Source organism: Misgurnus anguillicaudatus, chromosome 5 (genome assembly GCF_027580225.2).
Source record: "Misgurnus anguillicaudatus chromosome 5, ASM2758022v2, whole genome shotgun sequence".
NCBI classification, from domain to species: Eukaryota; Metazoa; Chordata; class Actinopteri; order Cypriniformes; family Cobitidae; genus Misgurnus; species Misgurnus anguillicaudatus.
The window spans coordinates 26050818-26074705 of record NC_073341.2 but is presented as its reverse complement, the minus strand read 5'-3'; the positions used below and the strand labels follow the sequence as shown (position 1 = coordinate 26074705).

The following is a 23888-nucleotide window of genomic DNA, read 5'->3' as shown; positions in this document are numbered from 1 at the left end:
GGACCTGTAATGTAACAAGGAAAATCGCGGCTTATTCGGATTAAATAATCTAAATGATACTTGAGGTATGTCTTCATAAACTTTGCATGTGTTTTAATTTTTTTGCGAATCCTTCTCAAAGCTGAGCTTCAGTTTATACTCCAAACACACCACTGCAACATGCATACAAAATTATCATTACATCTTTAATCAAATATTTGTCTAAAGGGCGAAGATGTCAATTGTTTAAAGTTGAAGATCTTTCACATAAACTGGAAATGTGCCTGCAAAGCAGTATCTGCACAAATTCACATACTAGTATATAATTTTCCTCTTTTTTTAAATTCATGTTAAAGCTGCAAAAGGTAACTTTTTCTCTGTTAAAAATATTTTGTTGAGCAAGTACATCGGTGTATACATGTACACCAATTATCCCAAATGTATTTTTCTGGACTTAGACCAAATGTGTACATCACCTGTTTTTCCATCTTGTTCAGACGTCCCATCATGCTGGGGTCTTCAGGCACGTCCGCATCTCCTTTGGGCTTCTCCTTCTCTCCCGCCGCACCTCCTTTTCCCACAATCTGATCCACTCTAGTGATCCAATAGACCATCACTTCGACACAAAGTCAATACACCCTCATCCACACTGAGATTCAGTGGTTAACTGTGCACTGTACCTTGTCAAGTTAACACAAATTAGCCTTATGGAGAACTTGAACATGCAAATGTAAAAAAAAATCTTAGGAATGATACGATGAAGAAAATGATGTTGGGACAATAGCTGCAGACCAGCTGAAGCATTGATTTGCTGGAGGTGAACGTGTGTGGTAATGCATGCTGCATGCAATACTGCAGCCTTGTTAATCCGCATGCATTAATGAGGGATTTGGGTCCAAGTGTGTTCAATAGTTTATTGATGGAAAGATGACTGTTTCGAAAAAATGATGAGTTCATCTGCACAGATAATGAAAGACGTCTGACCAATCATACAAGTCATTTGACTGTAACGAAGGATGTGGGGAAAGACATGTTAAACTGATCCAAAATGTCACCTGGTTCCATGCCTTATGATGCTTCGTGTGTCACAAACTGTATATTTTTGCTATTCTCTCTTTTATAAATCCTGAAACAGCATGCACAATTGCATCAGTCCCCCAGTAAGCAGGCTGTACAGTCACACTGCAGTGTATTATTGTACAGCATGATTCAACATAACAATTCTTTCAATCTTTTTGTATAAGCACAACCTTTAATCCTAAAAGAAAATGAAAATTCTGTCATTATTTACTTTTTCTCATGTTGTTCCAGACCAATATGCTGAATATGTTAAAGCCATATGACTGCTTTCAGTAGAATACATGAACCAATCGGTCTAGTTTTCCCTTTTAAGGGAACTCGCGCTGCGTCACTGCGGTGACACTTTGGGGACGCCTTCAGGGGTAAGTGCATCTGAATGTGTATATCAAATCCAACCAATGGTGAGGCTTAACAACAAAGACAGGGTGACGCGGGAGCCAGGAAGTATATCGCTATCTGAAATATTGCCAAAGACGGAGTTACAGGACGCAGGAAGTATGGCAAGGGAGACGCAGCGTCTCGTTCCCTTCTCAGGGAACAACAGTTACATACGTAACCCAACTATGTCAAACACAACTATGCAAAAAAGCATTTTGGTATGAATCAACATTCCTATACAGAAGATATAAGCATTAAAAGCGATCAGTTTAGCACATGTCCTTAAAAAGTCTAGAATTTTTATCATATTATCCTACACTACACAGGGAATAATATGAATTTTTTTCCAGAAAACTTCTTGCATAAAATAGATTCAAGCACTTTCAATGACCTGTATCTATGTATGTATATTTTCAAATATCCAGGGCCTTGAATATTTTTCCCAGATTCACAAACTTTCAAGGATTTCAAGGACCCGTGGGAACCCTGTACAATAGACATACATTTCTACAGAATATGCAAACCTCTACAGGTAAGATTTTATGTATAAGACTAAAAACTATTTCTATAAAGGCACTTATACCAACTCCGTGTTAAACTACCAAAAAATCAAACATTGCAAAATGTGTTCCTGTAGTCTAAATGCTAGAAGGTCTTGGTTTGAATCTTAGGGAACACACATATTGATAAAATGTATAGCTTTTCATACACTGCCTTAGATAAGTGCATTTCCAAATGCAGAAATGTACATAATGTTGCAAAGCCTTGATGCTAACAGTTTGATTTGTCCGAAGCATTGGTTCAAAGCTAAATATATACACAAAAATATACATGGTATGAAGAATAGCATAGAGTGAGTTAATAAAGACAGAATTTTCACTGAAAGTACTGCAGTATAATACACTGCATGATAATACTGCCCCAATGCTGTCCAATAATAAACCTGTTCAGCCTGGGAAGGGTATTGGAGAATTCATTACGTACTTCTTGTGACGAGGGGTCGAGGGGGCAGGGGGACCCACAATCAAATCTATCCTGGCAAAGTACACAGAGAGAACATGGATACCAAGCATCATCAAGCAACACATGGAAACCAATCCCTGTACACCAGCAAGGACTATCGACAAATAAGTAAGAATATATTCCATACATGTCTGTTCTCAACAACTTCTATGAACAGTATTTTATGTTTACATGTATGATAGAAATGGGTTTTGCTGTTGGAATATATTGCTATATGTGTGGATGTTATATCACAACATATATGATGCTTATTTGAGAGAGGAGTGAATCTGAATTCAAATCATTTCAAATGTGACAAAAAAAACAGTGAATGTGATCTCTCTTAGACAAAGAACAAATTGTTTACTACAACAGACAAGCAGTGCTAAAGGTGCATTGATACAGCAGATGTCTTGGACTTATAGTGACACCTACAGGTAGAAGTTTGGATGCTGTACAACTAGAATTTTAATTTTGTCAATGCTCTTGTGGGAAATCAGTTTACATTCTTAAATGTTCAGTCATCAGTATCCAATATATTTTGGATCTCAAATAGGCTTTTGAGGTAAAGTCTCTAATATGTCTACTACACTGTAAAAAAATCTCTAGAAATTACAGTATTACTGGCAGCTGCTTGCCAGTAACTTACTGTAGATTTTACATTTATGTTATTTACTGCAACAGTTTGTTCAAAGTTAAATGAACATTTTCAGTCTTTATCCTCTTCAGTAAATTACCCGCAACCAGCTGCATAATTACAGCTAATGTTTTACAGTGTACTCAATGTAGAATAATTTTTTTTATTTTATCATTTAAAATATTTTTAAAAGCACTACTTATTTATTTGTGTTTGTTGCCTCATTTAAACTTTTTAACTGTAAACTCCTTGAGACTTTAATTAATAAAGGGGAAAATTGGTGAGTGTTTTAAAGGAGCTGTATGTTGCATTGACTTCTAGTGGTTGAACTTGGTACCGCGGTCTAAATTGAAAATATTTAAGATGTTTTTCCCTGATCCCCTCTTGGGTTGCCAGACACACACAGGAGCACAACCGACAATGGAAAGCACAAGTTTATCTGCTTAATTTTACGTTTGCAAAATTTTGTTGCCTGCAAATTACAAACTTGCTAGTGTGGATTTTTATAACTCCATCTAAGGGCTTTTTTCAAAGGTTGCATTCACCGGAGATCACATTTATAGGCCACTCTGGTCTCATTTAAGCAACAATGATAACTGGCAACCGAGCTGTCAAAATACACTAGTGGGTAAATTGGCAGTGGGCAGGATCACACAGACCAAAACAAAAAGGCACATAAAAAAACTGCAGAACAGATATGCAAACTTAGCATGTTTCCTAAATATCTACGAATATATTATAGTATTTTATTCAAAAACCCACATACAGCCCCTTTAAATCTGTTTCTGCAGTACTGGACATTGTACTTGTGTGACCACCAGAGGGTGCAGCCTAAAATCCAGCTCTCTAGTGACGTTTGAAATACAACTCCTGTCATTGTAAACAATGAACGTGTGTGGTGAAAATACTTTTGAGGTAGTTGTGTTGCTCTGGACAAATAAAAGTCTTGCCTGGATTGAAGGTTTTTGATGCGAGACAGCATGTCCAGATGTCCTGCTGAATACTGTTCAATCACATCCATCACGTCATAGGGCCTGAGGCTCTCTTTAAATCTCCTCTTAGACACCAAGAACTTCATAATACTGGGGAATACATAAGACGTCTTTAATAAGTGTGTAAAAATAAAACTTAATAGGTTGCATGCATCTGATCGGAATAAAATCTGAGTACTGCAAGATGAGTCTCAATTAATATGTGTAACCATGTCTGTAAAGTCATTTTCTACATCACTAATCCTAAATTATTCTGCAAAAATATAATCTTGATATCTTTAATGTCAAAGATTGAAGTTAAAGTGAAATCAATGAGCAAAATTAAACTTTGATGCACATAATCTCATAATTAGATTGGATATAGCCTGGGTTTAGCCTGTCACATTTGTCAACTTTAAAAAGTATATTATAAACATGGCTTAGACATAAGAAAAAGCCACAAAATTCCAACCTGGATTAGATCTTTAAAGGACAACCCCACCGTTTTTCAATATTTGACTATGTTCTTACCTCAACTTAAATGAATTAATACATACCTATCTTTTTTCAATGCATGCACTTTTAATCTTTGTACAGCGCTTCTTGAATGTGTTGGTATTTAGTCTAGCCCCATTCATTCCTATGGCTCCAAACAAAAGTTTTATTTTGTGCCACTATACTTACTTGTGTAACTACTCATGTAACAGTCTTTAAATCGGGAAAACATGGAAGTGTTTGGTGGCTTCTAAATTCATCCCTGTTTGGATCCTAAGGAATGAATGGGTCTAGGCTAAATGCCAACACATTCATGATGCGCTGTACAAAGATTAAGTGCTCGCATTAAAATAAGATAGGTATGTATTAATTCATCTAAGCTGAGGTAGGAACATAGTAAAATGGAAAAATCATTTAAAAGTATAGAGAGCAACATCATCAGTTAATTTCTAACCAGACATTTTATAACATCTAGACAGATCTTTCTAGCTACTGTTTGTTCATTCATGCTCATCAATATGGTGATTGGTGCATCTTACCAGATTGCTCTGATGGTGACTTTAAGTCCAGGAGATAGGTCTGGCACAAACTCACAGTTGTAACCCCTCTCGTCCCCAAACTCCTCTGGAAGACTTGCCTCTATAACACACAAAACCACAGGCTGCTCCCAATGGAAAAAGTCCTAATAGTTCTGATTAAACAGAACATCTCCAAAATGCATCTTTAAATACAGAAAAAACTGTGCCTGTGTCTTCACATAAAGTGTTAGTTCTGCCAAAAATGAATGAAGTCAACGTCATGTCATTTCAAAACTATATTACTCATGGCTTCGAAATATAGTACAACCAATCTTTTTGATATAAGATTCATTTAAATCATCACCCATGATAAATGAACAAAAGCAGCTCATTTTGTGATTTTAGGAAAAAAGTCATACAGTTTTGAAAGAACATGAGGGTGAGTAAAATGCACTTTAAGGCACATGAGGTCACAGTATTCTTGGGTATTGCAGTTGTTGTCTTAATAGGACTTTTCCTGTATTTATTACAGTGCTTTGCAAGACAGCGAACGATAAACTAAGTGAGATTCTTCAATGAAACTAATTCATTTAACACTTCAGATGTGCTCAGGAGGAAAAGAAGAATAAAACTGATAGCCCTATAATTTTGTAATGACTTCAGCATTAACATGATTTTTTGGCAGAGGCTTCAGGCATGCTTCAAAGATCCATGTATAGTTGGAGCTGGAAAACAAATGCAATTCATGCATGAGGCACTTACCAGAACCTGCTAGTATGAGCATTTACCACCATAGTAATGTGAGACTTATGTGCACTTAACAAAATCTCCAGTAGCACTCTGACAAATGTCAACCCGCTATGAAAAACATTAACATTAACTGGTGTACGTACACTCTCAAAATGCAAGGTTATTTTTTTAACCCATGATTAGGTCAGAAAGGGACAAAACCAACCACTGGGATAAATAAACCTGTTAATCCTGTTAAAGGAATAGTCTACTCATTTTCAATATTAAAATATGTTATTACCTTAACTAAGAATTGTTGATACATCCCTCTATCATCTGTGTGCGTGCACGTAAGCGCTGGAGCGCGCTGCGACGCTTCAAAAGCATTTAGCTTAGCCCCATTCATTCAATGGTGCCATTTGGAGATAGGGTTGGAAGTGGCCAAGCACATCAACGTTTTTCCTATTTAAGACGAGTAGTTATACGAGCAAGTTTGGTGGTACAAAACAAAACGCAGCGCTTTTCCAAGCGGACTCAAAAGAGGAGCTACATGTCACGGCGCAACAGCACCTCTGGGAGTACTTGGACTCGGCGCAGTAACACCCTCTCTCTCCCATTATGAGAGGGAGAAGGGGAGCGGACTTTTCAGGCGAGTCGAAGTACCCCCAAAAGTGCCACCACGCCACAAAATATAGCTCCTCTTTTAAATCCGCTTAGAAAAGCGCTACGTTTTATTTTGTACCACCAAACTTGCTCGTATAACTACTCGTCTTAAATAGGAAAAACGTTGATGTGTTTGGTCACTTCTAACTTTATCTCTAAATGGTACCATTGAATGAATGGGGCCAAGCCAAATGCCATCGAAGCGCCGCAGCACACTCCAGCGCCCACGCGCACGCACACAGACGACAGAGGGATGTATCAACAATTCTTAGTTAAGGTAATAACATATTTTAATATTGAAAATGAGTAGACTATTCCTTTAAAGGCGGGGTGCATTATTTTTGAAAAAACGGTCCGACTACTAAAACACACTGGTAGCCAATCAGCAGTAAGGGGCGTGTATACTAACAGACATTGTTGCCTGGGTTGCGTATGTGTGAGGCGCGTCTATCAAAAGAAGGTCCAGATTCTATTGGGGTAGGGGCGTGTTTGTTTAGGTGATTTCAAATATCAACCTTGGCTTTCAGAGATCATGCACCCCGCCTTTAAGCATTAGTGTTATGACGGACACGCAGTTTCTTAATAAAAGTATTAAGCGTCAGCCCCACCCACATGGATTGATTGGCTTAACCTAAAAATGTTCATATATAACCCAACCAAGCATTGGTTAATTTATAACCCAGTGGTTGGGTTTGTCCGCATAGGTTGAACATAACCAGCATTTATAAAAGTGTAAAGTGTTACATCTGTCACCCGTATGCCAAATGAATGAAGATGTGAGCTGTGAATGCATAACCTTTATACTTTAAGTATTTGAAGGCATTTGTAAAAGGGGTATGCCATGTTATATTCACTTTTTCTGTCAGAATGGGTGGATATCAATGTCAAGATGTCCAGTCTGAGACAACTACGCAAGATTGCTTTGCACCACCATCCTTATGTCGTACGGGTGACAGATTACACCGATAGCTGCTGTAAAAACTATCCAAGCATCGATGAGAAAATTGATATGTTGTGAGATGCTTCAAGTGAGATTAAACTTTCAGGCAAGCGTTCATGACAGAGAGTGTTGGATGATGAGCAGATACGCTTCAGCTCAGTAATGATTAAAGTGCCCTTTTTAAAACATGCACAGTGTTTCTTTAGCAGACTGGTGTGGTGGGGATTTTTGGACTTGTGCTAAAGAGATGCAGCACCAGACAACATGATTTGTCTTACTGATTAAGCCCTCAATCGCTGCCAAAATGTAAAGAGAAAAAGAGAGAAAATGTGGAGAGAGAAAGAGAGAGAGATGAAAAAGAAATGGTCAAAGATGACAATGCGTTTACGCATGCAACCGTACAACACATGGTTTAACACATATTTACCATTGCGAGTATGGGAGATTTGTTTATTGATCACTTTAAGGCACTTTTCACGATTATGGTATGATTTATGTCCATGATTTGCCTTAAAGGTGCGCTGTGTAACTTTTAGGAGGATCTATTGACAGAAATGCAATGTAATACACGTCTATAAAGACCTTACATTATGAACTCTGTGTTTTTGCATACACCGCGCGTCCCCTCACATGGAAGTCGCCATTTTGCACTGGCATGTTTATACAGTAGCCGTAAACGGTTTTACGCTGTCTCAGAAAATGACGTGTTTGTCCTGTGGAAGCTACCGTAGTTTCTCTATGCGTTTCAAATGGACTGAACCTGAGCCGCTACACACAGCACCTTTAAAGCATCTGTTGGACATCACAAGTCTTACCTTTTCAATTAAATTAAAATTGATACAAAACCATTGTATTTACTACTTATTGTCAAGCTCATAGTATTTAGTTTGACCTTCTGAGGTTAACAATCAACATTTGTTTCAGACACATTTGTGAAAAGTGCCATAAATGTTATGATACTGAAAGTGAAACATGTTTCTCATAATCCTGCTTATGCTGTAGAAACTAATGCTCTACTCAGATGAGGTATCCGTAACATCTAATGACATTAGCAAGAGAAGTGATTGCTGCATTGCATTTCATTAAATAGACTATTCTGCCCTGCCATCTTCGTTTGGGATCACATTTCTGGATCATGGCCTAACCTGGAGAACTCTTCAAGCCGAAGTCTTCGTCTTGCAACTCAATCAGCACTTATTTTTCCAGTAGAGAGAAATAAGAGAGAAACTGATGAGTATGCAGGATGTGAAAATACAAAAAGTGGATCCATTTATATGTATTTTAAAATTTCACTGCAGAAAAACAAAAAAAGAAGAAAAACAGTTGCAGAGAAAAACACGAGATTTTTGTGGGGATCAAGTTATGAAACAAAATATTCTTAAATGGTAAAACTATAGTTAGTGTTGAAGGGACACGCCACTTTCCCCGAAAATATGCTAATTTTCCAGCTCTCCCTAGAGTTAAACATTTGATTTTTACTGTTTTGGAGTCCATTCAGCTGATCTCTGGGTCCATTGAATCTGATAAGACCATTAACATCGCGCTCAAAAATAACCAAAGAGTTTCCCCATTTAAAACTTGACCCTTCTGCAGCCACATCGTGTACCAAGACAGACAGAAAATCAAAAATTGTTGTGCTTTTCTAGGCAGATATGCTAGGAACAATACTTTCATTCTGGCGTAATAATCAAGGACTTTGATTTTGTAACATGGCTGCAGCAGGCGTAGTGATATTACGCACTGCCCGAAAATAGTCCCCTTGGTAACTTTCAATGGCAGGGGACTATATTCAGCTGCTGCGTAATATCACTACGCCTGCTACAGCCATGTTACAGCAGCAAAGTCCTTGATCATTACGCCAGAATGAGAGTATAGTTCCTTGCCATATCTGCCTAGAAAATCGCAACTTTTAATTTTCTGTCGGTCTTAATACACGATGTAACTACAGAAGAGTCAAGTTTTAAATAGGAAAAATATCGAAACTCTTTGGTTATTTTTTAGCGCAATGCTAATGGTCTAATCAGATTCAATGGATTATGCTAAGCTATGCTAAAAATGGTAGTGCCAGACTCGGAGGTCAGCTGAATGGACCCCAAAACGATAAAAACCAAACGTTCAACACCAGGGGCGCCGGGAAACCAGCACACCTTCAAAAAAGTGGAGTGTCCCTTCAAGCCACAAATGATTCAGAATTCAAAAACAAGCATCAAGTTTGCAACCCTCTGTAGGCTCAAATTTTACAGCATGCTGTATTTTCATGTGATGTTGTTTAAGCAATTTCAGGCAAACCCATCCAATATCCAATATCAGTCGTTCTGGTTTCCTTATGCAGCAAAACGTTTTCCTTTCCATGTCTGAACGCTAATAAATGCAGCATCACTACTGTAACATCAACTTGCAGCATGACATACTGTATACAGTATAGGAAGCATTGCTTGCTTCTAGAGTCTGATGCTAACTATTAAAATTCATTCAACATCAAAGAAAAAATGCTGTGTAAAGTGTGTACGGTATGTATGTTTATGAATAGTACGGGTGAAATGAATTGAGAGTTTATAAGCAGCACTGTGTCTTGTACTGTAGCCCACTGTGTGTTTAATCCCTATACATGTGTGCAAAAATCAACATTTTCTGACCTTCAGAGGTTGGCCTGCCAATTCCATCCTTGACTTTCAAAGATTGTTTTCGTTGGTTCCGGTCTGTGAAGCTCCAGCTCTTGGTGACTTTGCTTGGACTCGTTTTGACACCGTCTTCTGCCTTCGGGGTCTTTAAGTCCTTTACCCCGGATGTCTTGGAGGGGCTGGGACAGCCTTTGTCTTTTAAACTGGTCTTACGACTGTACAGCAGACATGATAAAGCACAGACAAACAAAAAGCAAAGGAAACAAACAAATCATCCTGAGCACACATGGAGTCTGGAGTTTATTTTCAGTGTGGGACCAAGCAAACTAGACACACTCGGCTCCTTAAAAACACTGTGCGGGATCAAATGTGTGCTTTTTCATATGCATGAAATAGTAAACCCATAGCATATAGTTGTAGTGAATACAGAACAAACTAGTTCCAACTGGTTTGAGTCTGTGCATTGCTTGGCATCACACAAAACTGAACTGCAGAATTTTTTGAAAGGCTTGATTACACTACACAGATTTTAAAATACTAGACATCATACACTTGCCGACCAAATGTATGCACAAACAGTGCTCACTCTAAAAAATGCTGGGTTGTTTTAACTAAAGGGGCAATCTTCTGGTCTCTATCGTGAAGCCAACATAGAAGTAACTTAAACTGCAATTCACTGATTTGGCGCTAGAGATTGGCTCTAAAAGGGACCCCCCATGTTAAAATGCCCAACTGTACAGCAGAAAAAATATGTTTACATCCTGGTACAAAAAGTGTTTTTGGCCTATATAGCTAGTTTTTTTATGACGACTGTGAGGGGGGTGAATTTCTTGTTAGTCATGCTTTAAAATTATATTAAATTGTTAGTTCATCCAAAAATGAAAATTATGTAATTAATGACTCACCCTCATGTCACCAAACCCATAAGACATCCGTTCATTTCTCCGTCTGCTGACCTCAGCTCTACCCACATACCGCCTTTTTGCCCATTTTTGGTTATCTGCGAGTGATGCACGATGATGTGCTGCCAACATGGCGATTGCAGGCCCAGCCAATTGGCTTTAAAAAAGCTCTTCACAAACTTATGGGTGACGTCACAGACACTTTGTCCATATTTTTTGTCATTTTGTCTATGGTTTTAAACCTACAGTTAAGTTGGGTAAAAAATTGGACAAACCCAACTATTGGGTTACGTCAGGGGGGTATGTCACTTTGACCATGGATAGTTTTTGGAACAGCATTTTTTACCACTGGTCTACTAAACAAGTTGCCAATTATCTGACTAAAGATTTTTGCAGTCCGAATTTTGTATGCGCTTTTTTGTATTCATCATCATATAAATTCGTCACACACAGAAACCTTGCACACTGAGTCCCATGCTTATTAATATATAAGTTGCAAAACAACAACACAAAATGGAGTCTTTGTAATGTTAGCACTATTCGCTTTGAATGTATGACACTAGCAATAAGCAATGGTTTAGCTAATTTGAGCATAAAACTGTAAAATTCCAAAGGTCGCCAAAGTCCTATAGACCGTTTCATCGTACGCACGTGCGGTGACGTGATAAGCGTCTGGTCCGAACTTTACTTCCGGTTTCTGCTTGTTTAATAGTCTGACTACTTGCTGAAACTGAACTCTTAAACAAATACCTCGTCGAAAATAACAAATGTTTTGCGTTCCTATGTAATCTACGTGTTGTTTATTTTGCTTGTTATATAAATAAACTATTTTAAAAGGACTTTGTTGTTATTTATTCTTCGCAGAGTTTACCGGAAGTTACGTGATGACCACGAAAGCCGCGTGTTTATGTTGTTACTGCTGAAACTGTCTATAGGCCGGCAGGCTAGCATACTTGACAATCACATCACTTTCAATTTGTCTTTATAGTCTCTTTGTATTCCACACTTTGTTTGTCATACTTTGTGTTTATGCTGTGAGACGAAGAATAACAACTTGTCTTACGCTATTCTGGATTTTTGGCGTTTGCTCGAATTGTCGAAACCTCTCAAAATTCTTACTACCGATGTTAGAAATGACGGAGGTGTAAATGTGATTGACCTAACGTGAGGTGTATTTACTTTTTAAAGTGCGAAAATATTAGAAGATATTTCGGACTCGCAGTGCAAAATAATACATGCATAAAAACACTGTAAACTAATAAGGCTCTTCTGAGGATTCTACACTCACACATTATCTGGGTTAATTTAACCCAACAGCTGGGTTTGTCCCATTTTGACCAAATGCTGTGTTAAAAATAACCCAGCATCTTTACAGTGTATTTCTGATTTCCACCTTTAGAATCAACTCTTGGATTTTATTATTTGAAGATTTTATTATCAAGTCATAGACTTGGTTGTGGTTAAAATCTTGTAATGTAATCAAGCCTTAAATTTAATGTAAAAGCAATATCACTTGAGTAAAACCTACTGTATAGTTGAATCACAGCCACTCTGATATTTTTGTAAAGCAGCACTCTTGCTCTTGTGATATTGCTAAAACATATTTTCTTGTGTCGGTATGTTCATCATTCAATATTTATAGAAATCCATAAATGATTTACTAATATTCGTAAAAGCCACATAAAGGCTTTCAACAATAATAATAAAAATATGTTAATTTACATAATAGCCATGATAATTCATATAAATATAAGCTTGAAAGAACTGTAATTAGAGTACACAACATTGCATATTAAACAATACTTTTTCTGCATTCTTCTATTTACAAAAGTACAGACTTACATGGGCAAAGATATGGATTATGGTGCTTCTCAGTCATGCAATGCAATCCACAACGTCTGGATGCCACATGCTGCCAGAGCTGACACTTTTGAACAACAAAGCAATGAAAAACATGCACATTTTTTGGCCATGCTAAAAATACATTACACACCTTTCAAAAATAAACATCTGGCAAATGATATAATGATAAAACGAGACACTCCAAAAAAACACTAGGCTGCTTGCAGGGGTTGATGGTCTCATTGGACTGAGGTAAAAATGCCACAGAAAAGCAAAACTCTCTCACAAATCTGAACATAGATCTACTTATCTGGTTTAATCAATAAAATATTACTATATACTAGAAAGCAGACCTGAGCTGATGGAAGATTAAGCTTTAACACCAATATGAATGTATTTCAACACATTTAAAAAAATAATATTTGACTTGAGTTGATGATGATAGTACTGTATAGTACACATTGAATGTATATATATATTAAGAAATAGGGCAAAATCAAAAATCAAGGGAAAACGACAAATCCAAATGCTGGAGAGATATCTGGGCGTGCAGACGTTAGTATCTGTGTGCAACGGTACCTATGGCTTCTCGGGCAGCACCCACAGAGGGTGTCTTTGTGTGAAACCTCACTACTGCAAATATGGTGGAGTGGTTCATGAGAGAGAAAACATTGTACAAGCAGTGGTCAAAAACGGTTTAGTCTGTGTCCAAAATGGATAAAGTGAAGGACCTAAAAATATTGCCCCCAAAACCCAGTTTGTCTCAGCCAAGTCTGAGCTTGATGTATCTGAATGAAATGAAGAAATATGTTTGTTTGATAAGACAGGGGTTGCGCTTGGTTTCACAAAGGCAAGTTTTTTACAGGGTGGAGTGGAACTGCAAAATCCTAAAAATGGTCAGGTATACTATTTTGTTTATAACATTTTTTGACCATTAGCATTACTATTAGAACAGAAAGGAATATGTTGTGTTTGACTAATACTTCACCCTGTAAACACTACTTGAAGGTGCTGTTACATACACTGCAACCGTTGTCTTTGAACGACATCTGTAATGTCAGATTACTTCAAACGAAGCAGTATGAGTTGCTTTCTCATTTGAAGTACATTGAAATTATGATTCCCAAAAATGGGGGTTTTCAATGAGCTTTCATTGAGGGGTTTTGGGAGTAGTCAACTGTCTATGGAAATTAACTGACAACCAACCTTGGAGCGGATTCCACTTGGGAGTTCCTCCTTTAAACGGAAAAAAAAAATTACTCAGAGATTGATTGACATCATTGCTAATATTAGACATTAACAAACAGGAAAAGCTTTAGAAAATGCAGGTAATCTTTTAACTGTGCAGACTGATCTCACGGAAAGTCGTGTTATAGTGACAAAAATGTTTATTTATTTATTCGTGTCCATGGCGCGAAATTCAGCTTTTTTTGTGCCTTGAGCACGAATATCTTTTTCGTGTCATTCGCACAAATTTCTATAAATAGTTTTTCGTGTCCGTTGTGGCATTTTTTTCATAGTTTTTTTCCTATTTTCTTACCATTGTCACTGGGGGTTGGGGTTAGAATCACTTTCTGTTAAATTTTTAGATATCCTAACACAAACCCCAACTCTAACCCCAACTCCAGACGAGAATAGTTTTAAAAGCGGAAGAAAAAATGTAGAAACCAATACATAAAAGTAAATCCTAACCCAAACCCCAAATCTAACCCCAAACCCAAGCGACAATGATTAAAAAATAAAAAAAGATAGAAAACAATACATTAAATGACACGACAAGAAAGTCGTGCAACTAACACAAAAAACTATTTATAGAAATTAAGAGTTTCGTTGCAAAACGAGATAAATCCATTTTTTAACATTTTTGTCAAAACATGTTTGTTATTATGTTATCATGTTATTATTTTGTTTTATGGTGCTACTTAGCTGTATTTTTTAAGTTATGAAGGTTTAAATCAAAACAAACCAACTGCAGTTGAATTGAAATTAATTGGAATGCACAACCAAAAAACGCGATTTCTGAACAATTAAAAAAACGGTGGTTATCTCGTTTTGCAACGAAACTCTTCAAATGTATAGAAATTTATCAATGACAATAAAATGACTTTCCGTGAGATCATGTTGAACTGTGCGTTCACACCAGATGCGAATAAAGCGAGAAAAAAAACAGTAGTTGGGGCGCTTGAACATTTTGACTCGCTATATTCGTGCGTGAAATTCTCGTCAGTCGCACTCTCGCTATAGTGGTGTGAACGCACAATAAGACAGCTTATCATTGATTAGATACATTACAGATATGGTTCAACATATTGTCTGCAATGTTAAAATGTTTAAATTCTTATACAGTAGTATAAAAACAGACCTGAAAGCAGATCTTCCCTTCAGGCTCCTTAAAATGTCAAGTTGATTGACAGGAGGGATCAGTCTTCAGATTGAGGCAGAACAGAAAAAGATTTTATGATGGTTACAATAGTGTTTCTGCATGATTTGTTTATTAAAATAAATAATGAACAATTAAAACATATCTTCAGTAGTTACAACGCTGTGTACTACAGTCAAAGTCCCTTTAGGGAAGTCGCGCCACTAGGTGGCCGTGTTTGCAACATCTCTGGGCAGTTTTTCAGTCATGTAAGACTAAAGTCTATCTACTTGAAGGGGAAATACAAATATCTCTAAAATCGTATGCTAACATCACAACTAAACAACTTATTTATGACCAACAATAAAACCTGACAGGTCGTTTCAGCTACTCCACATGCGCACAGGATGGCAAGTGCTTCACAAAAACCCAGCTAGTCATTTTTATGATTTACTGTTTCCTACATAAAATCATAATAATGTAAAGAGCATTTGTAAAAACATACCCTTAAAGGTCACGTTCTTTCTGATACCATTTTTTTTATATCATAAATAATACCTGTAAAATGATAAAGATCAAATTTCACTGCCAGGTAATATATTTTTTTTACAGAATGCCCCTTTTAAAGTCTACAGCGAACGGCCAGTTTGGACTACAGCCCTCTACTTCCTGCTTTAATGACATCAGTAAAAAAAATGTAAACTCTGCCCACAGGAATACATCAGTCGCCAGCTAAGCTAACAGCAAACTAAGCTGCTATCAAATCACAACACACTAAACAAGCTACACAATCAAAACTCGATACGTATTTCTGAAGGAGGGACTTCATAGAACAAGAAAGACATCAGACCGTTTTTAGGACAGTGAAAACAGCGGTATACAGAAAAGTAAATTGTGTGGAAAAATACTGCGTTTTTACACGTAAAACATGAACACATGTTATATTGCGCACTGTAAACACAATCAAAGCTTCAAAAACACAGAAAATGGGACCTTTAATGTTCAATATTGACTTGAGTAAAGTCATGTCAGTGATTAAAAAAAAAAAAGTAACATACTGTATAACAGTATAAATGATCCTAATTTACTAATGTACTGTACAGTATGTAAGACATGTACCTGTACATTGGGACAGACACAGTCTGCTCATAAAAATCCCATGTGGCCATCAGGTCTGTTCTTGTAAGATTTGTGGCGTAAAATCTCCAGGCAGCCTAAGAGGAAAAATTATTTCAAATTACAGTAACATATCCACAGTAAAAATAATACCGTAACAAATGTCAAACCATCTTAATCTGAGAAAACAACAAATCAGTGTGTAATTATTTTAAAAATCATGAAAATTGAAGATTAAATGTAACATTTTTAATGACAAAAAGCTGAAAGTTGTTGTAAAGCTCATTTACAGACATCTTACAAGCCTTGATTGTGTCTGCTTCTGGTTGTGGGTCTGACCTGAATAAGACCTGCAGCAGGGTTACGACGCTTCTCAAAATGCTTCTGCCTGTGCTGCTCTTGAACCTTTAGAGCAAAACCAGAGCCCAGGATACCCTGCAACGGAGAATGAGCAAAAGAGACTGCAATAATCATTTGTATAGTGTTTTAAAATATATTACTGTTTACCATAAGTTTTACAAAGGTAACAGTGACATATACTCAACTAAGTACTGTACCAGTAAAATGTTTAGTCAGGCATTTGAGCTGTGACATTTAAGGCATTGTACTTCTGCTCAAATGGATATGTCACCCAAAAATGAAAAATTTGTCATCATTTACTCACCTTTGTGTTGTTTTAAATCCGCATTTCTTAATTCTGTTGAGCTCAAAAGAAGATATTTTGATAAATTGTGGTAAGCACAGATTTGTATGGTCCAAAACATCGTCTTTTGTGTTAAACAGAAGAAAAAACTCATATAGGTTTAGAACAACATGAGGATGAGTAAATGATGACAGAATAGTCTAACATATCGCTGAAATGAAACTCACCGCAGGAAGGGCAAAAAAAGCCACTCCAATCAAACTGAAAGTGGCAGCAATCAGGCGTCCATTCCATGTGACAGGATACTTGTCCCCGTAGCCAATCGTTGTCAGAGTCACCTAGGGGACAGATATACAGTACTTTAGAGTCGTGATTATGCTCCTATATAACCCCTCTTATTTATAACTATGGCACTGTCTTACTAATTTGGCACAGTTTTTAGTATGATAAAGTTTGCAGGTTTAATCCTACAGTAGGTATGTAAAATGGCACAAGCAAAGACCACTTTATGCAAGAATATTGTTTGAATTATCTCACTTAAAGTTATATTAGACTTATTAAACATGATCAAACATTGTTATTTGACATTTAGAGATGCAAATTACTAAAGTAGCGTAAGTGGAGCTGGAAGTTTTGTATGGCACTGGTTCATTTTGAGAAATGCATCTACTATCATTTGTCAGTATATTGTATCTCATGTGATCTGATTAGATTTGTGGGTTTGGGTGAGGAACCTACCAGCCCCCACCAGAGGGCATCCGCATAGGTCTCGAACATCAATGCATTGTCATCTTTCTCCACTGAGTACACCAAGAAAGATGCTAGGATGAGACACAGGAACCCAATATACCAGGCTGTAATGAGTTCCTGGATTTTAAAATTGAAAACATAAAAACATTTTAGAAAAAAATATTTATTTATAATAAATACTCATTTCACTGCATGCAAATATTGAAAAGAATGAATGCAGTTGTTTTGCTTAAATGGCTTTTTGATTAAAAAAAAAATATATATATATATATATATATATATATATATATATATTGGATATAGATATATATATATAGATATATAATGGGGTGGTTTCCCAGACAGGGGTTAGCTTAAGCCAGGACTAGGCCTTAGTTTAATTAGGAAATTAACTAGTTTTAACAAACATGCCTCACTAAAAATCATTACCTGTGTGCATTTAAGATATGTCAGTGCAAGTAGTTTTCAGTTTGGACAGCTCTTACATGTATTTTAGTCTAGGACTAGTCTAATCCTTGTCTGGGAAACCGCCCCCATATGTTTAGACTCATCTATACTGTAAGTAGTCCATGCCAAATTAGATTTAAGGTTGAAGCCTCTTTCTGACCATATGCAATTATTGTTCAATTTATGCTTTTTAGCAAATGTTATTTCTGCTGTGATGTAATACAATCTTTTTTTATAAAAAAAAAGCACTAGTACTTCACTAACTTCCCATTTTGACAGGAAAAGTGACAACACAAAATAAGTTTATGCATACATTTAAGCATGTCGTGGAGTGTTTAAGGTTGCTCAATAGTCTACAGGAGTGGTTCCCAAACTTTTTCAGTGTGCAGCCCCCCTTGTGTATGGTGCATTCCTTCACGCCCCCCAAAGAAAATTTGTGACAAAAAACTGTTCTAAAACTCAACATTTTAATAAAAAAAAAAAACATTAAATTATACAAAAAAGTAGTGCTTTTGGTAAGTAGCCTTATTTTTTTTTAGGTTTAATTACACAAACTTCATGATAAATTAATGTATTTCATAAAATGTCATAAAACTGGGGCCCCCCTGGCACCATCTCGTGGCCCCCAGTTTGAAAACCACTGCTCTACAGTGAAGACTATTATGAAAGCTAAATGCAAAATGAAGCGATATGGTTTCTCCAGTAATAGAAACTGAATTGCTGCTCACTGACCTGCACGCCTTAACCAAGTCAACATTAACCTTTGCTACTGTTTTTCTGCATGCATTGAGTCTACTGTTATCCAGCCCAGACACAAATACACATTTGCATATACAGTAAATATGCATACTGATATAAACACACAATGCGTGAGTTTTATCAATCAGTTGGTGTTACGAATGAAATATTTTGCATTAACACTGGATTTTAACCAGGACTGATGCCATAAAGTGACCAGCAATAAAAGCTGTCGACCACATAGTGAAATCGCATTGGTCTAAAATCTATCTCTATACTGTATATTAATCATATTAATGTGTTTTCAAGCTGCTTTTTCACTTTTAGCATGGACAAATTATATTTAGCTAGAAACTTGACAGAAAAAAAGCAGGCCAGGCCACAGGTCACCTTGCTGTGCGCATAGACCACAGATCCCAGCAGCTTCCATGTGCCAGCACGGCGGTCCATCCGCAACATCCGAAGGATTTGAAGAAACCTTAAACTCCGAATGGCTGAGGTAGCAAAAACGTTTCCCTGCGAGCCAGCGGCCAGCACAGACACAGAGGCAAACAGGACCATGATGTCTGCAGAACAAACATTAAATAATCTACATTAGTTAATATCAATGTACAGTAGACTGAACCTATAGGTGACAGTTCGGCATTATAATATTAAGCAGAAAATTATATTAATTCTCCTTCATTATCTTTTATATAACATGCTTTAAGATGGAGATAGTGATCTCTTAAAACATCTAAAATCAATGGTCTTTTTTATGAAATGAAACGAATGGAGTTCATTTCGTTTTTCTACTGCAGTACCCAACTTATCAAGTGTTGCAATATAGTTACTGTCACTCTTTTGCATATTTATTGCAGATAAAAGTGTGAGGTTTGCAGAGTGCAGTTGAAAGGTATGGAAAAATGGATGATGAATCTCAAACCGATGATGCTGAAGGGTTTGCGAGCAAATCTTAGTCTTCCTCTCCATCCTCTGTAACGACAGCAACATCCAGCCGCCCAAATACGCACAATATACTCCACACCAAACACCACGATTGTCACTATTTCCTGAACAGAGAGGGAAACACTTATATTTACTTATCTTCCTCTACATTCTACATGATAGTTTTGTCATACAATTGTAAATTAAATAATTCATTAATTGTAATTAACTCAAAATGTTAAGGCAACCAGGTAGCTTACTTTTTTAAGTTTAACCATATCATTTTTTACAGTGTAAAGGTATTTTATATAATTAGGATGTAATAAGTGTAGGGATGTAACAAATGTAACAGGATGTAACAAATATATATACAGTAAAAGAGATACATCTTTTGTAATAACAACAAAAGACTGACTGACACTATTAGTGATAAGATTTGCATTTGTTTCTTTCCATTAAATTCTACAGTACAGTTTTGACATACACTCTAAAAACAAACGGCTCTATATAGCACCAAAAGTGGTTCTTTGCTCGTAATCATAGAAGAACCGTTTTTTGTGCCATATAGCACCGGTGAAGCACCTGTGTTGCACCTGTGTGGAACCAAATCGGGGCCGTGTAGCACCACATCTGGTTCTACGTGGCACTATGTGGTTCTACACAGGTGCTTCACTGGTGATTCGCCGGTGCTGTGTGGCGCTGGAAACGGTTCTTCTATGATTGCGAGCAAGGAACCACTTTTGGTGCTATATAGCACCGTTTGTTTTTACACTCCCTTACCAAAAGAGATGCTTTGGTTAAAATAGACCTGATTTAGCAAAAAAGCACAGAAAAAATAGCAGACAACGTCCAAATAACTGAAGGCAGAAACTATGGTAATACAAGACTGTCAGTCAGCGGACGTGGGCGGAGCTTTAGCAATGTGACATCACATTGCTAAGAGAATCAAAACAGCATGTCTTTGGTTTAAAAGGGATTAAAAAAGAAGGGGTGAATTCCAGTGGTGTAGTCTACGTGATACGCAGGTATATGCCGTATACCCACTAGGATTTCCGTATACCCACTAATAATAGCATGAGGATGCGTTACAGCATGGTTTTGTGACTTTCAAACTTTTAGTTATAACTTAGATGTGAAGCACTGACCATTAGCATGCTATACTTGCTACTTTAGCGGGTTAAAATGCATATACATAATATTAGGCTATATATTTGGTGTGTTTGACTTCCTGCCGAACTGCGCGATCTGATCGGCGTATGAAATCAAATTACTATAGCGGCGCGAAAGTGACTGGGGAACAGACTGATGTGGTGCCACAAGAACCCACAGGTGAGTGACAGCAAAGTACCGCGAGAGCGATTCCAGTTATCACATAGAGAAATCGTCTTTGAATCGCTCTCGCGGTACTTTGACATCACCAAGAGGTCTGCTTAGCGCCAAATTAAAGGCTCTCTAAGCGAATCTGCAAGACGTTAGTTATTGTTGACGTTTGAAACTGTTTTCAAACAGACGGAGCGTAGCTAACTCCTCCCCCTCCCTTCCGTGCTTTCATGAACGCGCCCAACCCCCACCCCCAAATCCTTTTTGTCGTTTATTGGCTGGAATACTTTGTTTTGTTTTGTGATGCTAGGTTTGGCCACTTGTTGATATTGCCGTTTGTGAAGCCTGGGCTGTCTACAGAGATCGCGTTTTTTTCAAAGTTTGATCAGCGGACAGGCAGCAAGCAGATAGTGAGGAGATGTTTCCGGTATGTAACAAAAAATGTTTTATGGTCTAAAACGCTTCAAACGCTTTACAAACAGTCCATGTGGAGAAGTGAACGAGTGCTGCAACATAAAATCCGGAGAGTTAACAACGCAAATGTGAGTAAATAACATTTAAATCATCAGTCCAGTTTATTACTTTATAGAGTCAGATAATAGCTATTGAAAGAGTGAATATATTTTTTCTGCAATGCATGTGTTAGCAACGGATTGAAGATTGTAAACAGTTTATTTAATTTAAATTTACAGTTGAGTAACTTTAGATGTTGATTAACACTAAACCAGTCTAAAAATCTCCCCAGCTGTAAACCCATTGGCTGTTAAAGTCTTTTTCCTTATAATAAACTGACATGTTGATAACACGTTCAGTTTACGTGTTTATGAGTATACTTTCAGAATGCTCTCAGTTACATAAGGATCCATACTGTATGCATCTGTGAGTGTGGTGCTTATGGGGTCTCGCGCTGGGACCACAGTATACTCACTACAAAAATCTAGACTACACCACTGGTGAATTGTTTTTGTTTTCATTGTAGGGTGGCTGTTTTCACACACTGCCAACACAAATATATGTCCAAACACCTTGTAAAAGTGCATTTTGTATAATAAATGCCCTTTAAATAGAAAATATCTATAACATATACATTTCTGAAAACACTAAAATGTAGATGTTATCCAGCATGTTTTTAAAAGAGCACCTTGTGTGCTTTAATGTTAACAATAAGATCTGATATTTTGTTTAAACCATTTAACATGATACATAAATAGTACATCCTTTCTTGCCTACGTTTGATTGGATGTAGTGCAGTATTTTAATGTTTGTTTTGCATCTTAACAATTGTACAAAGACTTTTCAATTTGCTCTTTGAGTTTGGAACCTCACAGTATTGTACATTTATAAACAAGCACATCATCAGTGTAATGAGTAAACCTTTTTGTGTAAAAAGAGGAGCATGCGTGTCCTTCCTGTCTTTTGTTACAGACACCAACCCAAACAAATCTATAAAGTGTCATGTTTTGCAGCAATCAACATCACCGCTGGATACTTCCCACCCATCATCTGATGTGGCACAAGATCTACTGTGATGTACAGTCAGTGTGCAAAAGCAGATGTGAGATGTTTGACAGAATCGTGTACGGTGAGGATTCAATACAAACCAGGATGTACAAGGCACTCTCAGAACTTTTCTTGAATTCTTTAATCGTCGCAAACACAGACAGAACGAGGCAGGAAAACACCAACAGAAACCTGGAAGGAAGGTCAATAGCAAATAAATTACTTGAAAATTTGCAGCAGAAGCATGCACAGCACGTGATTTTAGAGAAAGAATGCTGACTTCCTACACAACTCAAAGTCTCTGAATAAGCGTAAAAAGTACCTGCCGTTATTTCAAGACTTACACCCACACATACTGTAAAAGTAATCTATTTACATTCATTTGTTTCGGACAGATCGGTCAATGCATATTCATTCACTGCATACACTGAGTTCAGACACTTAATTGTAATTTGACCTCCTTGTGTTTCTCTATAGAGCTTAGTGGAAAAAACAAGGGCTTGAGAGGGGCTAAAATCATTTTAGAGTCAACAACACTCTTTAGTTTAATGCAGATATAAATCCTTGGTAAAAAAAAAAGAAGGTGCTGTTAAACTAAAAGTCTGATTATCATACACCACAAGGAAAGGTTTTATTTAATATACCTGACTACTGACTACCATGTTCACATTGAGACTGCAGCAGTTTTGCAACACAAAAGAAATCATAATTCCCACTATCAGAGAAGTAAACACTATGATTTGTGAGATTGATGTGTGATAAGGTTACTATAGATGCTAGTGAATCTCCACCGTTCACACAAACAATAAATACTTCAGTCTGTATTTCTTTGTGAAGAATGTGCAAAGAGGGCCTATAATGACTGATGAAATATATATAACATGTAATATAAATAAACATGATATACACTGTATAGGGACCAGAAAAGGAAAAAAACGTATTCAGGCAGTCTTTTGAAGGGCACATCATATGCCCATTTTTTACAAGATGTAATCTAAGTCTTGTCATATCGCACATCCCTACTTTAAATGCAAATAAGCTATTGCTTTTCACTCCCTTATGAAAAGAGATGCTTTTGTTAAAAAAAATCTGATTTTGCAAAAAGCACAGAAAAAATAGCAGTGTCTGTGATGTTTCAGCTCAAAATACCTCACAGAGAATTAATCATAGGATATCAAAAATGCCTGTATTTGGGTGGATGTACAAATTTTTTAGGAAAAATTAAGCAGTTAGTCAGAGGCAGTGGGCGGGGTTTCATTTTTGTGATGTCACATTAACAAGAAAATCAAAACAGCATGTCTGCTTTGGTGTAATAGGGATTAAAAATGGGC

At 37.0% G+C, this 23888-nt stretch overlaps 1 protein-coding gene across 5 annotated transcripts in view; it reads right to left on the bottom strand.

Annotated features, from left to right (window-relative positions):
* The window catches only part of kcnq2a (potassium voltage-gated channel, KQT-like subfamily, member 2a), a 32975-nt gene that overhangs the window by 2702 nt on the left and 6385 nt on the right, over positions 1 to 23888 (bottom strand). The window contains exons 2-16 of one of the 5 annotated variants that reach the window (XM_055168416.2): positions 22659 to 22749; positions 19736 to 19862; positions 19201 to 19376; positions 17614 to 17742; positions 17103 to 17213; positions 16572 to 16667; positions 16236 to 16330; positions 15120 to 15182; positions 13964 to 13993; positions 13337 to 13390; positions 10029 to 10228; positions 7671 to 7688; positions 5082 to 5181; positions 4027 to 4158; positions 456 to 573 (exon numbers count right to left, since the gene is read on the bottom strand). In XM_055168416.2, the coding sequence (XP_055024391.2) occupies positions 456 to 573; positions 4027 to 4158; positions 5082 to 5181; positions 7671 to 7688; positions 10029 to 10228; positions 13337 to 13390; positions 13964 to 13993; positions 15120 to 15182; positions 16236 to 16330; positions 16572 to 16667; positions 17103 to 17213; positions 17614 to 17742; positions 19201 to 19376; positions 19736 to 19862; positions 22659 to 22749 (1540 nt within the window). Of the gene's footprint in view, positions 1 to 455; positions 574 to 4026; positions 4159 to 5081; positions 5182 to 7670; positions 7689 to 10028; positions 10229 to 12757; positions 12843 to 13336; positions 13391 to 13963; positions 13994 to 15119; positions 15183 to 16235; positions 16331 to 16571; positions 16668 to 17102; positions 17214 to 17613; positions 17743 to 19200; positions 19377 to 19735; positions 19863 to 22658; positions 22750 to 23888 lie in introns of those variants that run through there. The other 4 variants (XM_055168417.2, XM_055168418.2, XM_055168419.2 and 1 more) reach the window with 4 other exon arrangements.